Source organism: Eschrichtius robustus, chromosome 16 (genome assembly GCF_028021215.1).
Source record: "Eschrichtius robustus isolate mEscRob2 chromosome 16, mEscRob2.pri, whole genome shotgun sequence".
Taxonomy (NCBI): Eukaryota; Metazoa; Chordata; class Mammalia; order Artiodactyla; family Eschrichtiidae; genus Eschrichtius; species Eschrichtius robustus.
In genome coordinates, this window is record NC_090839.1 from 22091440 (window position 1) to 22108797 (window position 17358).

General features: G+C 53.2%; 1 protein-coding gene across 1 annotated transcript in view; it reads right to left on the reverse strand.

The window, feature by feature from the left end:
• Nucleotides 1–4765: 4765 nt before the first annotated feature.
• VSTM2L (V-set and transmembrane domain containing 2 like) overlaps nucleotides 4766–17358 on the reverse strand; it is a 36799-nt gene continuing 24206 nt past the window's right edge. The window contains exons 2-4 of the mRNA XM_068524036.1: nucleotides 16642–16811; nucleotides 15011–15061; nucleotides 4766–6121 (exon numbers count right to left, since the gene is read on the reverse strand). Coding sequence (XP_068380137.1) covers nucleotides 5849–6121; nucleotides 15011–15061; nucleotides 16642–16811 — 494 coding nt within the window. The 3' untranslated portion in view covers nucleotides 4766–5848. The remainder of the gene's footprint in view (nucleotides 6122–15010; nucleotides 15062–16641; nucleotides 16812–17358) is intronic.

Sequence of the window (17358 nt, forward strand, 5' to 3'; positions counted from 1 at the left end):
AGAATGTAATTCACTATAAATACTCTTTTGAACTTTTAACATTAACTTATTCGAAAAAAAAATTTTTTTAAGATAGTCAAGGTTGCTTGAGGAGAGCAATTTGATAGAATATCTGGTGCTAGCAATTCCCATGTTTAAGGATTTCCCACACACTCTGAAATACCCCAAGGGTGCCAAGCTGTTCACAGAGCCATACTCAGATAATCCTTACCTGTAATAGCAAATCATTAGAAATAACTTAGATGTCCATCAGGAGGCAAGTGGGGAGGGTAATTGTGGTGCATCCTCTGCTGAAATGCTCTCCAGTTAGCAGCAAAAATAAGTCCATATGTGGCAAGTGGTTAAGTGAAACAAACACCCACTTTTATAAAAAGTATTATTTTTTTTAAAGTTATCTGTGTCTGTTTCTTTAAAGAATCATATAGTACAATATTTCTCCAACTATACTGCACTGGCCACCTCCATCAGAATCCAGTTGGACATATAGATTCCTGGGCTCCACTTTAGAATTACTGGGTCAGAATCTTTGGGGATAGAGCCCCAAACCTGGGTTGCTCACAAGCTGCCATGACTCGGATGGCCCCGGGATTAGGTGATGTGTGGGCCCCAAGAAGGCAGCGGGCCTCACCCATTTCCAGGGATCCTGATGGGGCTCCTGAGTTCCTCCCCCCTCTCCCTGGACCAGGCTTCCGTTATCCCCTGCCCCAAGCTGGCTTCTTACTGAACTGCTGGGGTGATTCTGCACGGTCCCTGCCCTTCTGGTTAGCTAATCATACAGCTAGCGCTTACTAGTGACTCGGAGCGCCGTCAGTCCTGCCCTGTGCTGGGAGGGTCCAGCCCCTGGGTTGAAACTTACTGGACCCTCTCTCACCTTCTGAAATGGGGCGTCCCGGCCTCACACTCTGAATCCTAGGATGAAGGATCAAGAATAGGGGGCGGGGCAGTCGGGACTTCCCTGGTGGTCCAGTGGTTAAGACTCCGTGCTCCCAGTGCGGGGGCCCTGGGTTCAATCCCTGGTCAGGGAACTAGATCCCACATGCCGCAACTAAATATCCCACATGTCTCAACTAAAAGATCCCGCATGCTGCAACTAAAGATCCCACATGTCACAACGAAGATCCCGCGTGAGACCCGGTGCAGCCAATTAAATAAATAAATAAATAAATATTAATTAAAAAAAGAATGAGGGGACAGAGGCCTGACCCTTGCTGTCAGTTCCCCCATTCTCACCCAGCAGGGGATGGAAAGGGAGGTTCTGGGGTAGAGTTGAAAGGGCCCACTCCTGAGGGCAGCTGGGCAGGCAGCGTGGGTAGGGTTTGGGCCAGAATTCAGGGCCTTGGAGACCAAGGGAGCTGGGGGGCTGGAGTCACTCAGAAGCATGAGAACAGCCAGGGGCACTAGATGTAGATGTTGTTGCATGTGGGTATGAAGGCCAAGAGGAGGCCTGGACATCTGAATTTAGAACAAACACCTCCCCTGGGTTATTCTTATACTGGGGGACAACTAACCTGGGGGTGTGAGGGGGTTTTCCGAGCCTTCAGGGCAGGGCCTGGGGACCTCCTTTAAGAACTTCCCTCTCCCAGGTCTCCTGTTTCTCTGTTGCCCCCTGGCCCCAGCGCCCAGGCTGCCACCTCCAGCTCTGCTCTGAGGTCAGCACACCTTGGCTTTGGCTTCCACATAAAAATCACAGCAATATTAATAGCGGCCAGAATTTTCCAAGTGCCTCCCATGTGCCTGCTGTGGGCGCGTGGGCACTGGGCTGTCGTTAAGAGGGTCCCATTTCCCTCAACAGCTTTACTGAGATATAATTCACATCCCATTCAATTCACCCATGTAAAATGTACTATATTAACATTTCATCGGTTTTTTGTTTATTTACAGGTTGTGTAAATCAATTTTAGAACACGCCTGATCAATTTTAGAACATTTCTGTCACCCCGAAAAGAACCCCACACCCGCTAGTAGTCACTCCCCATTTTCCTTTCCCCCAGCCCTGGCAGCCACCAGTCTGCTTTCTTTTTTCTTTTTTTAAAGGGGGAGGGGTCTTTTAAAAAATTTTTATTTATTTTTGGCTGCTACTCTTCGTTGTGGTGCGCGGTCTTCTCATTGCGGTGGCTTCTCTTGTTGCGGAGCACTGGCTCTAGGCATGCAGGTTTCAGTAGTTGTGGCTCGTGGGCTCTAGAGCACAGGCTCAGTAGTTGTGGCGCATGGGCTTAGTTGCTCCGTGGCACGTGGGATCTTCCTGGACCAGGGCTTGAACCCGTGTCCCCTGCATTGGCAGGCAGATTCTTAACCACTGTGCCACCAGGGAAATCCCGTGCTTTTTGTTTCTATAGATTTTTTTCTATTCTAGACATTTCATATAAATGGAATCCTACAATATATAACCTTTTGCATCTGGCTTCTTTCACTTAGAATAATGTTTTGATTATCACTTAGAATAATCCACGGTATAGCATGTTATCAGTACTTCATTCTTTTTTATTGCCAAATAATATTCCATTGTCTGGACACACCACATTTTATTCATCCATTCATCAGTTGATGGGTATTTGGGTTGTTTCCACTTTGGGGCTGTTATTTATGAATAACACTGCTCTGAGTGAGCATTCATGTACAAGTTTTTGTGTGGACATATGTTTTCAGTTATCTTGAGTATACACCTAGGAGCGGAATTACTGGGTCATATGGTAACTCTATGTTTAACATTCTGAGAAACTGCCAGACTGTTTTCCCAAGAGGCTGCATCATTTTATAATCCTACCAGCAGTGTATGAGGGTTCCAATTTCTCCACATCTTTGCCAACACTTGTTATTCTCTGTCTTTTTGATTCTTGCCATCTCAGTGTGTGCAAAGTAGTATTTCTTTATGATTTTGATTTGCATTTCCCTGGGAGCATTCCCATTTTACAGAAAAGGAAACTGAGGCTCAGAGAGATGAAGAGCTTTGCCCGGGGTCCTGAAACAAGGGTGGGCAGAGGCAGGATTCTAACCCAGGCACTGTTTTTTCCCCTGAGCTGCATTCCCAATAGAGCAAGAAAAATCCCTCCAAGGAGGCGGGGACGCCTCTAAAGGGGGAGGGGACCGGAGATGAGACACAAGCCCTTGGGAGGGTGAAATGAGATCCTGTGGAGCCTCAGGATTTCCTGTGGAAAGTCTTTCACTAGTTCATAGGAAGTGCTCAAGACCTGTAAGTATTATTATCACTCTAGCATGAGCCTGTACCCTCCAGACCTTCCCAGAGGGACCTGGGCTTTTCAGGGTCTGCCTTACACTTGGGCATTTCTAGAAGGGACCGTGTTCATGGAATAAAGACTGGCTGCTGGCCTGAAAGGACCACAGGTCATAGACCATCCAGCCCAAGGATTCTGCAACCGGTCCAGAGCCCTGCCTGCTTCATAGCCTGGTTTATCCATGTCCTCATCCAGCCAGCCAGCCAGCCTCCAACCCACTCTTCTCTGAACTTCAGTTTCCTCATCTCAAAACTGAGGATACATGCCTCCCTTTGGGGCTGCTGTGGCGGTCGGCACAGTGCCTGGGGCACACTTAGTGCTCAGCCAATGTCAGTCATCATTTCAACAGTTCCCGGTCCCTGCCCTTGAGGGAGGCTCGCTCAGTCTGGCTGGCAGGGGAGCTCAGGGACAGGCAGATGCCCCAGGCTCAGTGTGGGTGATGCTCGTGATTTCTCTAGATGCACAAAGGAGGCGCCAGCTAGCCATAGTGGCTACCAAGGCTTGACTGACAAGCCCTCAGGCAGATTCTCAGCAGGACCACGGCGGGTGGGACTCTAGGCTGGGATGAGCCAGGGGGAGTCCAGAGCCCAGGGCATGATGAGAGCAGGGGCTCAGCTTGGCAGAGCAGGGTTCGATAGCTGTGTGACCTTGGGCGAGCCATTTAACCTCTCTGAGCCCATTTCTTCAACCGTAGTGTGGGGATGGTGATACCTGGGGAGAAAATGAGACCCCTAAAGTGCAGTGCCTAAACCTCCAACCTAGCCAGTCCACCCTCGTGCTCACATGCTCGGGGCAGTGCTGTTAATTATCGTGCACCCAGATGGGACCACAAATTTTTGTCAACAGTATAATGGATAAATAAGTTGATAAGTTGTAGACAGTCATGCAGTAATAAAAATGGACAAATTACAGACACATGAAACAACATGGATGAATCTCACAAACACAGCAGTGCGTTAAGGAATAGATATGGTATGACTCCATGCATATAAAGTTCAAAAAATGTAGACAAAACTCAACTATATTAAGATGATATACATATAGGTAGTAAAAGTGTAAAAAGAACATTGAGAATGGGATTACCTTAAAAATCAGGGTGGTGGTGACCTCTAAGAGGGAGGAGGGGGGTGATCTGGAAGACATGGGCTGGGCAGAGGGTTCAGTTATGGGGTGCTGCTTGATAAGCTGGTAGCTCACCCCTACTTGCTTTATAATTCATTTATTCACAGAACAGTGTTAACATATTTTATGCTCTCTTCTGTATGTGTAGTTATCTCAAAATCTGAGAACAATTCAAGTGCCTGGTAATTGGATTGGTGCTGGACAAAGGCTGCTTTTCCTTTGACTTCTTGTGCCCCCCCTCCAGTGCTTTTTCTGTGCTTGGGGGGCAGAAAGCAGGAGCGAGAAGATGCTGAGTGAGGCGTGGGCGTGGGCTGGCCAAGCCCTTCCCACCTGCCCTTCTCCGGTGGCACTGCTCCCGGATACAAATGCCCCAGAAAGACACTGCCCAGAGGCTATTTTAAACCGCTTTATTCAGGTTGGCTGGTAGTCACGGACTGGATCATGTGTACAGGGTGACCCACACACCCCTAGGCAAAGCCTCTCCCACATCCCCCGACTCCATCGTTGAGGTGCGGCCAGAGGTTTGAGCCAGTTCTGAAGGGGTGTTGGGCCCAATAGAAATATTTACAAATCACCAGGGGGTGGGTGCCCCCCTGATCAGGAATTGTGAGGGGATTGGTATTGGGGGGCCCTCGGCTCCCAACAGCCCCAGGCCCTTGGGTGGGTTCGGCATGGGTCCTGGGAGGCGGCTGGGACATTAGGAGCTGGCAGAGGGGGGCTCCTGGAGAGCCTCGAAGCCCCTCGAAGGGGTCCTGCTGGTGCAGAACTCTGCATGGGGCCATGGGGTCAGAGAGGAAAGGCCCTCCTTCCGACTTGCCATGTGAAGGGGCAGATTCCTGCCCCGGGGCGGGCAGGGAGCTGTTTCTTAGTACAAGGAGGCTGAACGTGAAGGACCCACCTGGAGGCAGTGGGGTCTCCCTCTCCTCCCAGGGCCCCTGTGAGCCACCCTGCCAACCGGCCACAGGTCTCCTGGGGGCTCTGCTCCCACTTCTTTGCCAGAGGAGAGGCCCCAGTTCTGCTCAGAAGATTCAAGTCCAAATCTGGGGAGGGGTCACTGTCCACACCTCCAGGTCCAAGCAGGGGATGGTCGGAAGGAGGGGGAGTGAGGCTGGGAGGCCCCGGCTTGGGACGGGATGGGGGACAAGCAAGCAAAGCGAAACACTGGACTCTACTGAAGCTGGTGACAGAAGGCGACAGCCCGGCCCCGGCCTGGTGCCCCACCCCAGCGTTCCGGGGCGGTTGTCCCCTCGGTGCCCCGGGCCACCTTCTCTGAGCCAGGTCACGGGGAGGGTCTGAAGGGGAAGGGTTGGGCGGGCCTTACATGCTGAGCCAAGGGGTGGTGGGAGGAGGGCCGACGTGGGGGCCACGGGCGGTCTCGGGATGGGGAGGCAGCTGGACCCGGGCAGTCCCGTCCCCAGCGGTCCAGCGGCTCCTCATGCACTCGGTACAGCCGTAGGGGCGCAGGGCGGGCCGGCGGCGGGCTGGGCATCAGTCTAGAGGCTGCAGGCCTCCTCATCCACCGAGCGCTTCCGCAGCTCCTTGCCGGGCTTGGGGGGCGGCGGGGCGGGCGCTGCGGGCGGGGCCTCGGGCAGGTGCAGGACGGAGTTCTCTCCCGCCTGCACCCGCAGGTAGGCCTTGACCTTGTGGTGCCGGGCCTTGCCGTCGCTGAAGTCGATGACACGGCACTCGTAGGTGCCTTCGTCCGTGGGCTTCACCCGCGACAGGCGCAGCTTGTGGGAGATGTTGCTGCCCACCACCTTGACCACCTGGGGGCGACAGAGAGACAGTGACCTGGCCATGGGGGGGGCCCAGAGACACTCCCACGAGGGCACGCGGAGTTCAACAGCAAAAGAGTAGAAGCATCTTCAATGGCCATCAATAGATCAGATAAATAGGCAGTAGTCAGTTCATTCAGTGGACTATTGCACAGCAGTTAAAAAGAATGAGCTAGAACTAGCCGTGTTAGAGCTCAGGGACATGCAGGAAGTGAAAAGATCTCATTGCAACACTCCTACATACTGTGTGATGCCATTTCTGGAAAGAAACAAGGGAAAATACTCTACACTGGTTTTGGTGACTTGTGTGTGTGCAAGTTTGAAAACAGATGGGAGGGAACACAGTGGCCTCACAGCCATGGTTGTCTCTGGAGTGGAGCCCAGGGAAGGGCCGAGGACCTGGGGTAGACTGCAAAGTGAATCCTTAGCTTTGTTTCTCAAACAAACAAACAAACAAATAAATGCTGATCACAAATATATCAGAATGCTAACAACTGTTCAGTTGGTGCGGAGCAAGAGTGTGACATCTGTCTTTGTACTTTGGCTTTTTGCTCGTTTATTTATTTGATGTGGTTTTAAAAATTTTACTTAAAATTAAAATATAATTTATATAGAGTCAGGCACACACAGCTTAATGAAATTTTACTCGCATGTACACCGGTGTGACCACCATCCAGAGCAAGGCATGGGACGCTTACAACCCTCTGGAGCGCACCCTTGTGGCCCCTCCTTGTCACTACTCACCCCCGAGGGGTTACCCACTAGTCTGATTTCTATCACCATAGATTAGTTTTCCCTGTTCTTGAACTCCTCCGCGTGTGGCTTCTTTCACACAACATAATATCAGTGAGATCCCTTCATGTGGCACAGCTCAGTTTGTTCTTTTTTATTGCAGTGTAGTATTCCATCATATGGATATACCACAATCTGTTTATCCAGTCACCTGTTGATGGGCATTTGGGTAGTTTTCAGATTACAGCTCTTACGAATAAACCTGCCACAAACATAAAGCTACTGTGGGTTTTTTTCAATTAAGAAAGAAAAGGCAGTTGGACAGTCATATAAGATAAATCATTGGGGAAGCTGGGTGAAGGGGACAGGGGACTCTGTGATCTCTTTTTGCAACTTTCTATGAGTCTGCAATTCAAAATAAAAAGCTGGAAAAAAAGAGAGGAGTTGGGCCTATAGAGTGGGGGGGTGGTAACGGGAGGGGGCTTCCATCCTTCCTTGTCCCCTTATTTCTTACAACCAAAAGGAGCCTTGCCCCACCTCCTGTAGCCCCTGCCCCACCTACACAGAACAGGGGAGAACAGTCCCCAACCGCCAGCCACAAACCCCCTGCCCAATGATCTCACCACCAGTTGGCATTGCAGGCTTGCCAGGGCCAGGATGGAGCTGAGTGGGATTCAGACCTGTGGCCCCAGTTCTGAGCCCATCTGGTCCCTCTCCCCTTGGGCGGGGGGCAATGGGGACAGACAACCAGCCTGCCTATTCTTGCCACAGCCCACATTCTGGAGGAGGACACCCCTGCCGATCACCCTTGCCGTGAGGAGGCCAGGATGAGGAAGAGGACGGTCTCTGAGGGGGTGCATTCACTGTGCAGTGGGCACTCACACACATGACTTCTAATCACCCCACTAATCTGCTCTGGCTTCCCTGGCCCCTTCCTCCCAGATGCCAAGCTCCTTCTGGCCTCACAGCCTTCTGGTCTCTCTGCCTGGGTGCTGTCCCCTTGACTCCCATTCATTCTCAAACATCACCTCCTCCAAAAAGCCTTCGATCACATCTCCCTATTTCTTTCCTAACAGTCATCACAATTTGAGAACCATTTTGTTTACTTGATTTTTGTTTCTCTCTCTGGCTAAACTATAAACTCCACGAGGGCAGGGATGATACCCATTTTGTTCATCTTAGTGACCATCGCAGAGCCTGGTACCCTGCAAATAATAACGAGAAAAACATTTGTTAAATGAATGGCCTCACTCTCGCTCCTTCTTTCTCCAAATGAAGTGGTACCAGATATTACGCTTTTTGATTTCAGGTCATGTATATATGATCCTACCCACTTTACAGATGGCGAAGCTACGGCTCTGAAAGAAGCGACTTTCCCATGGGCACTGAGTCAGTGAACGGCAGAGCGGGGAACTGACCCCAGGCCTGAGTCCATGCACTCAAACCTTCCAAAGGCGTGACAAGAGGCCCACAGAGGGCCACGCGGAGCTGGCAGGGCCAAGGGCGGTTTCCCAGGCTCCAGAAGGGAAGAGAGCGGTGGGCAGCCATAAGGAGCCTGGCCCGTCCTCCCTTATTCTGAGCCTTCCTGGCTGGTCATCATCCCCCCACGAAGCAGGAAAGCATGGGCTTATGGCACAGCAGGAGGCAGGAGGTGGGACGGAGGCAGAACTTCCCACCTTCCCACCACAGCAAGCAGCGGGAGACTCTTCCAGCTGCCCCCCTGGGCAGGGGACCCCTCCTCTCCCAGCTGGAGGCCATCAGCCCTGCTGATTCCATCGCCTCTGGCCAAGGGCACGGAGAGGTCCTGCGGCCCCGCCAAGCTCTCAGGAGAGTTAGGAGGTGCTGCTGCAAGTGCGCAGCGGGGAGCGAATTACTCAACATCTGTTTCCCTCACGGATATTAATTATCCTTCATTTGTCAACCCTACAAGGCGCTAATGGAGTAATAACGTGAAGGCTGGGAGCAGCGCTAGGGAGGGAGCACCGAGCCCAGCCCACCCCTCCGCCCAGCTCCGGCCCAGCGGCCAAGGCCTGGGCACCAGTTCCCTCCTGCCCTGTCGCCCCTCTGTGCGGCCGCCCCCCTCAGGGAGGAGGAGGGAGACAGGGAGCACGGCAGACGGTGCTGAGAGGCTGATTCTGACCCTGACAAGTCACCAGCACCCTGGCCTCGGTTTTCTTGGGCTAGATTCATCCATCCATCCATCCATCCAGCTGACGATTAGCGAGCGCCCACTCTGAGCTGGGCGCTGGGGATACAGCTGTGAATCAGCCAGACCCCGGCAACATCCGCGCGCGGGCTCCAGGTCTAACGGAAAACCCAGACCTCACACCCGTAACCAAGCACCCCGGGGAGCTGGTTTCCAACAGGACGAAGGGAGGGGACACACATCAGAGGCTGCTCCCTCCCAGCCCCAGGGGTCTGCGCCTTTAAGCACCGTCCGGAGAAGGCAAATAAGAAAAACAGTCACAACAGTAACGGTATTGCTGGTAGCTAGTGTTTATGGAGCGCTTGATTCCTGTGAAATGATGTGCTAAATAGTCTACACCTTATTTAAACCTCATAATAACCCCGTGATGTAGGCACTGCTGGGATACCCACTGTATGGGTCAGAAAACGGAGGCTTGGAGAGGGGAAGTGATTTGCCCAAGGCCACCCAGCTGGTGACAGAGACCAGGCCTTAACCACATCTCTGGGGAGCCTCCCGGAACCAGTAAACCACAGGTCTTTCTACCCCCTCCCCTGTCATTCCATAGGCCCCCAGCCCTCCATGACTTGGGGGAGCCCAGGCCTTCCTCAGAAGCACCTCCTGTGGGAGGGGGCCCATCATCCTACCCAGGCTTCTTGTGGGTGGTGGAGCAGCCTGTTGGATTTCAACATTCACAGACTGGGCAGAAAAATCCTATGGCCCAGGCCTCCAACATAGCCGGAGAGGTTATGACGGGAAGAGACCCCCAGGCGGCAGCTGGCTGTAAATCATAATCACCTCGGCACAGGCATCGACAGGCCTTAGCAGTCCAATTAAGTACCTAATTATGCTGAAAGAGACAAGGCCAGTCCACACCAGCACCAAGCTCAGCCTCCTCCCTGCTTGCCCACGGCCCAGGCCTTTCTGGACACGGCAGGAGCCCACAGACCATCAGGTGGGCAGGCTGGGATCTTTCTCCCGAGCCGAGCCAGGAAAAATGGGTGATGCTAATTTGCGTCCATGGTGCCAGACCTTTCCTCCACGTGGCCTCAGCCTAAGAGTGACGTGGTGGCCCTGGGAAGGTGCTGGGTGGGGAAGAGGGGTCAGAGGGTCCCTGCCCCAGGCCAGGGCTCGCTCTGAGCTCCGCCACTCCCGTGCCTCCGTCAGCAGCACCCAGCCACCTCACCAGCCCCTTGGCATGTCCAGAACCCAACCCAGAGTCTCCCCAAATCTGGGCCCCAGAAGGCTTCACCCATTCCAGCTAGACCTTCCCAAGTCATCATCCCCACTGCTCCTTTCACACTCTGGCACAATCCATCTCTGAATCCCACTGATCTTCCCTCTAAACATCACTGGGCCCCCTCCCCTTCTCTCCAGAATCCAGATCCCCAGGCACTGGCCAGGACAACACCACAGCCTCCTCCAGGGTCTCCCCAAAGCCACTCTGGCTCCTTCCAATCTGTTCTCCCGTGACAGCCAGACAGATCTTCCCAAAACGCCCCCAACTTAGAACGCTTCCTTTGATGGCTCCCAGCAGTGGCAGCTGGGGGGACCTTTGGGGTCTCATCCCCACCTTCCCCTCAGCCACAACAGCCTCCTGCAGTTCCTCCAACACACACACCCAGAGAAGTTCCCCCTACTCCTAGTCAACCTCTCTACACTTCAGTGCTCACTTCACCTCACTCCACCTCCTCCAGGAAGCCCTCCAGACCCACCAGACTAGGTCAGGTCCTCTGTTACTGGCTGCGTTCCTTCTCATTTTGATGGTCACAGTTGTAATTTTACTTTTTATCATGAGGGATTATTGGATTAACATCCATCCCCCACACTGACTGGGAGTACCGTGAGAGCAGGGACTGGGAGTGTGTGACCATGGCCTTCACAGAGTAATCTTTGCAGTCCCAGCCAAAGGCCGGCTGCTCTATGGATGTCTCAAGGGATTTCCAAGATGGATGGAGTGATTTTTGACTCCACATGAATCTTGCCTCCCTTTCAGACTTCAGAGTTCCATGCCCTTTGTATATTGTGGATCACGGCAGGAATTTCAAGAAAATATAGAAACGTCTACTGCAGAAAATAAAGTCATAATACACCATGACCCGCCGCTTGGCCTGTTAATCCTTAGTGAAGGATGCAGACCTCGTGTGCTGCTCCGGTGGTCCCAGCCCCCATCCCCCGCACCAGAAAAGATGCGGTATCCATATGTGTATCATACCTGTGGGGCAGCCAAGTGGGGTAAACAGGGGCTTGACCTATAGGGCCACTTGGTTGATCTGACCAATGAAGCTGCCTTTTAACCATTTATGGAGATTTGGGGACAGGGGGCTGCAGTATGCTTCCTGAGGCCACTTTGGATGTACCTGGCTTTTAGGGCTTAGCTGGAGAGGAGGCGGGGCTTAGGATAAGTGGGCCGGAGCACGAGGCCACACGTATATGGGGACCCAGGCTGCCCATGGCTATTTTGGACTGAAACAGGTTACATGAACTGAATCTACAGCACAAACAACTTTGGTTAGGCCGAAGGAGGAACTAACAGTAATGAAGGCAGGTAAGCCCCCTGGAAAAGAAGGTGTGTGGAGAATTTCACCTTATTTTACAATTAGGAAGTCGGGGGCCATCTCAACTTGCAAAACTGGTTAAGGGGAAATTAACCTAAATTCCAAAAGACAGAACTTCAGTTAGGTCAAAAGAAAAGTTTCCAGAACTTGAAAATGGACATAGCAGAATTTACCTGAGCCACAGGAATAAGGCCCTGATGGTAGAATCCTCAGCATATACAAGCTCCCAAGGGAGATATTTTTAAGGCCAGGGGGTCCTTTCCCAGGCCCCAAGTTAAATGAGATAATTCATGTAAAGTACTCATCATGGTTCCCGGCATATGGCGGGCACTCAATAAATGTTAGCTGCTTTATTATTACTATTATTATGATTATCATCATCATCATCACAGATGCCTGTCCTCCCATATAAATGATCTCCCAATGAGATTCTGAGCTCTTTTCATTCCCTCCCATTTCCTGTAGAGAAGCTGGGCCTCCTTTCCCTGCTCCACACATGCTAGGAACAGGAGTCACGTGATTCGAATACTCATATTAAGTTTCCACTCTAGTACCCACTGTCATTCACACGGCCAAATCCAGAGGACTTTACAGTTGCCGAAGTGTTTTCATATATTCATTAGACAGCAGCGATGGGGGAAAGAGAGGCCCAGGGAGCTGGCAGAGCTGGACCAGGACTCAGGTCCTGTGACATTCAGTGCTGGCTCCACTGTGTCCACACTGTCCCACCCCCGCACTCAGCACTGCCATATCTCAACCTTCCCAGGGCCACCATGGCGGCCCCAATGGGTTACAGAGCCCATCATGGAGCCCTGCCGCCACCAAACTCCCAGAAACTCACTGTACTTCCTCCTCCGAACCTGAGGCCCTCCAGGTGCTGACGCTACCAGCGGGGAGACTGAGCCGTTTGGCTTCCACAGTTTTTCAAAAATCAAATTAGGTCCCAACAGTTAAAAATTGGGAGATTATTCCATGGAACTCGGGATTTTTAGGTGACATGGGACTATGGGGCCGGAATTCCTGCCTGGCTCATCTAGCTCCTACAGATACAGGGCCTGTGGTCCCCAGGTCCCATAGTTTCACACAAGCCCCTTCACGGCTGCACGTCCCCTGTACACATACATGCACAGGCATGATGCACATCGTGTTGGCATGTCCGTTTATCAAAATCTGTGTCTGGCTTTACACTGCCATTGGCCTGGGGGTGTGTGGGTATGTGTGACAGTCACTTGATAAATATTTATTGAGCACTAACTACCTGCCAGGCACTGTGCCAGGCTTTGGAAATGTAACAGTCAATCAGGCAAGCACAGTCCCAGCCCCACTGTCTCCGGGGAAGACAGGCCTGAAACAAATGCTCACAGGCATGGATAAGTGCAGACAGAAATGCAGCCAGCAGGAAGAAGGAAGGGGTGCCGGCTGAGTTCCAGGGTCCAGGGAGGCTTGCTGAGCTGAGCTCTGAAGGAAGAGAGAGGAACAGTTTTCTAGGCAGAGGGACTGGCCTGTGCAAAGGCCCAGAGGTGGAAGGAATGGGAGGCTGGAAGGCAGCGGGTGGAAGGGGGCCGTGTGAGCCGGGTCAAGCAAGACGAGATAGCCCAGAGGGTGAGCAGAGCAAGTTGCACAGAACCTCGAAGCCCGCAGAGAAAAGTCTGAGCCTTCTCCTAAGCTGCGGGAAACCGGGGTGTGCCCTGCTTACAGGTTTCCACTAACTGCGCGTCTGTGTATTTAAGAACGGTCACGTGCAAGACACTGTCTGCACAAGGAACTGGGTCTGTGCTTGTCTGTGAGTTTCCTAACCAGAGCCCCAGAGCCCCAGCTGGTGCAAGAATCGCCGGGGCTAGGATGGGGTGGGGGGGATTGCACAATCATGCTGAGCACATTTATTTTGTTTAACCAGTTAGCACCTTCGCATTCCCCTCATGTGGGGCCCAACAGCCTTGAATTCCAATCCTCTAAGTCAATTAGATTATTCCCTCCTTTGCCTGAGACGCTCCTTAAACCCCAAACAAAATCATTGGCGAGAGAGTTGCCATGAACGGGGTATATTAATACACACACAGATTTCTACCTTCCTGGGCTTAACTGATGGGTGTTTGAGCAAGAAATGGGGTATTATGTATGGGTGTGCCCTTGGCAGAGGGTGAGGGTTAGGGTGAGGGGCTAGGGGTTTAGAGAGGGTGGACCAGCGGCTGCCCTGAGCTGGAAATGGCTCAAATTTCCAGATCGCAACTCAGAAAGGCCCCGGGGCAGACTGCACAAATGATGCTTTGAAGGCCCTTGTCTGTCATCTGCCTACCTCCTGCTTGAGCTTCTGTGGGAGCCTCCCTCCTGGCCTCCCTGCCTCCGTTCTGCCACCTCCAGTGCCTGGCACAGCACCTCATGCCTCCCAATGCCCACTCTTTACACTGTGACTTCTGCTCAGGGAGCTCCTCTGCATCTAACTGGCCTTGGGGTCCCGAGCTCCCCCACAGGTCCTTGAAGGGCTTCAGAAGGAGCAGCACAAAAGAGTGATTTTGGAGGTCACTCCCACACATGCACATTCATACCCCGGCGGGCACCTGCATCTTCTAAGTATGTGTCCAGTGGACTTCTAACCTCCTGCCAGGCTGACCGCATGCCCTGTGCACAAACCCACCCTGGTCCCATGGCCACACGTGTCACCAGGCCGGTCCCCTCTACACAGTCTCTTTTCTCGATCCTGCCTGCCTCTTCCAGGCCCTGCTTTGGGTGCCCTCCTCTACAAAAACTGTCAATCCCTGAGTCCCCTGGGTGCCCCACCTCACTGGGCTCCAGCATAGCCTGGAGACAAAAAGCTGGAGGCAGCTCAGCCAAGTCACGACCTCCAGCAAGGCTTTGACCCCTCTAAGCCTCAGTTGCCCCACCTGTAAAATGGGTGAAAGCTTGCCCTTCCCCATAGAGATGGAGCAACGATAAAATGAGTCAATGCATTAGAAGGCCCGGCCAGTCTTGAAATCCTTCAGCTGTAGTTCCCCTGTCCCGCCTCACGTCTGGAGCCAGATGACCCAGGTGACCATGAGATGCCATAGCAGTCATTCGTGATGGGCCAAAAAAAGCTGGCTCAGTCTCATTATACCCTGTTGGTTCCCCAAATAAAAAATGCTGCTGAGACAGACATGAAGCATCAGGGATGCACACAGCCTTGGCCCCAAGAGGAGAGAATGCGTCTTCTCTCCTCGTCATTTGTTTGTGCCTGTCATTCAATGAACTTGAAAAATCTCTGGCTTTTAAAAAACAGAGCCAGGCCAATTTTTCCCCCTTCTTTTTTCCTTCTCCTCCATCTTCTTGCCCAAGCTCCCTGCTGAACTGGATTTTTTTTTTTTTTTTTTTTAATTACAGCTGTGTCCTCCATTAGAGCCCTTGTGAGAAGTCATTACCAAAACTCACACTTATTTTGGTTGCGTCCTTCCCTGCGTCTTCCTGCTGAGATGCTTTTAGCTGTTGGGAGCGGGAGGGTGGAGAAAACAGAGACAATGTGTTAGGATCACGGGGTGGGGATACAAGCAATGGCTAAGATGCTCGCGACCGCAAGTGATGCTCTGGGGACTACGGGTCTAGAGGTTGGGGTCCTTCAGCTCTGTGTCCACTCAGGGGATGGAGGTGAGTCAGAGCAAAGGAAGATAAAGGAGGTGCCTATAAAACTGTGCATGTGCTACGCATTCTGATATGTAAGGTATTTGGAGATATACAGGGAGGGTACGTGTGAACAGGCAAAAATGTGATTCGGGCTTGGTGTGTCTGTAGGAGTGTCTGTCTGTACACTTGCATCTCTCTATCTGTGAATGTGTTGTGTTTTCAGGAGTGTTTGCAGCAGATGCTGTCGGAGCCCTGCCCACATACTATCTCCCTGCAAGCTGACCCCAGAGGCGTCCAACTGCAAAGCCTGCAACTCTTTGCCTAAGGGCTTTCTCTGACCACTGGAGTCCTTTGAGCCTGTGTGCTGGGGGGTTGACACCTCCAGGAGCTAGATGAGTTTAATATATATGTGTGAATATGTTAGAGGCCATTTCATGAAACATGCAAGAATGTGTGAGCATGCCCGTGTGTGCATATGAAGGTGTGTCATGTAAGTGTTCATAAGTGAACAGGTGGGCAGATACATATGTGTTTGCATAATATTTACATGTACACAACCGTAAGAATGAGAGTGTCTTAGTTTGTTCCCCCAGAAGCAGACCCTGAGACAAAGATTCAGGTGCAAGTGGTTTATTTGGTAGGTGATCCCAGGAAACATCAGGAGAGGAATGAGTGAGTGAGACAAAAGAGGGAAGGAAGTCAATAATGGGTATGTCATCAAGCCAGTTACCACCCTGGGCAACTGGAACTTACTCCCACTGGGCACCTGGGGGAAAGGGAGTAGGATGCCTTTCAGTTATCCCAACTGAGGAGCAAGGGAGCTGGGGTATTTACCCTCCAACTCCCGTCAGTCATTGACGGAGCGCTCCTCCAGCCTGCCTTGCTGGCCAGCAGGCTCTGTTGTCCAGAGAAGACCCTCAGGCAGTGTTGCAGAGGTTGGCAGCGGGGCTGGTGGCAGGGGATGGTGCTTACCCGGCACGTGGGCGGGGACACCAATAGCTTCTGCACCCCGCCATCCCCTCCCCCCTCCCCCTACCCCGCCGCAGGCGGGCACAGTGGGTGCGTGGCAGCGTGTACGAGTGCAGAGGTGAATGTGTGTGCCGTGACTGGGCTGCCTCGTGTGCCTGCACGTATGTGGAAAGGCATGCATGTACACGTGTGTGTGACAGCTTCTGTCCCTCTGGCCTGCTTCCCCACCTGTACACGAAGGGAGGGACTCTACTCCTTGGAAGGCCCTTCTTAGTGGGCCCATCCCAAGTGCTCAGCCTGGCTCCGCCCCCTGCTCCTCCCCAGAAACAGGCCTCCGTTCCGGGGAAAAAGGGAAGGAGACAGCCGGGGGCTTCAGAGGACGAACAGAGCTGGGGCCACGCCCCTCCGAGGAGGTGAGGGTCAGAGACCAGGGCTCGCCCAGCCGCACTCGGAAGTCTCCCCAGGGGCGGTACCTGGTTCGAGGCCCATCCCTGCTTGTCCGTCCAGTCTCTGTGGCTCCGCACGTACCACCACTGGATCTCCAGCGAGTAGGAGGGGGAGCCGCTGCCGCGGAAGGAGCAGGCCATCTCCACGTCCTCGCCCGTCCGCGCCGTCATGTCGTGGGGCGTCTCTGTGAACAGGGCTGTGCGGAGAAACCGGGGGAGGGGGGGCCGGGGCTCAGGAAACAGCGGGGCCGGCGGCCCGGGGCCGGTGCGGGGGCTGGAGCGGAGAGAGAGGGAGCGGCCGGGCCTGCGGGTGGGAGTGGCCTGGCTGCAGGTGCAGCACCTGGACGAGCTCCGCGAGGCTGCGCAGAGGCCTGTGCGACGGCAGCTGGCCAGACCTGGGGATGACGGAGTAGGCCCGGGGCCCCGAAGGCCCCACACAGCTGGGCCTTGATCCCGGAGCCCGCGGGCACCAGATTCTCGAGAAGGGAGCGATGGATCCGAGGAGGCCTTGGTTGGAAGGTGTGAGCAAGGAGGCCAGGGAGGAAGCTGCCGTTTTCATCAGTTCTTCCCCGATTTCTCCAGTTGCCCCCATCCTGGGTTATTCCCCACTCCAGGGCACAGCGTTCAGCACCGTCTTTGCAAAACCAAATCGGACCTACCCCCCGGCCCCCTCGGAACCCTTCGTCGGGTCCCCTCTGCACCAGGTTGGGGGGCAAGCCCTGCCCACCTCTCCCTGGTCTCCAT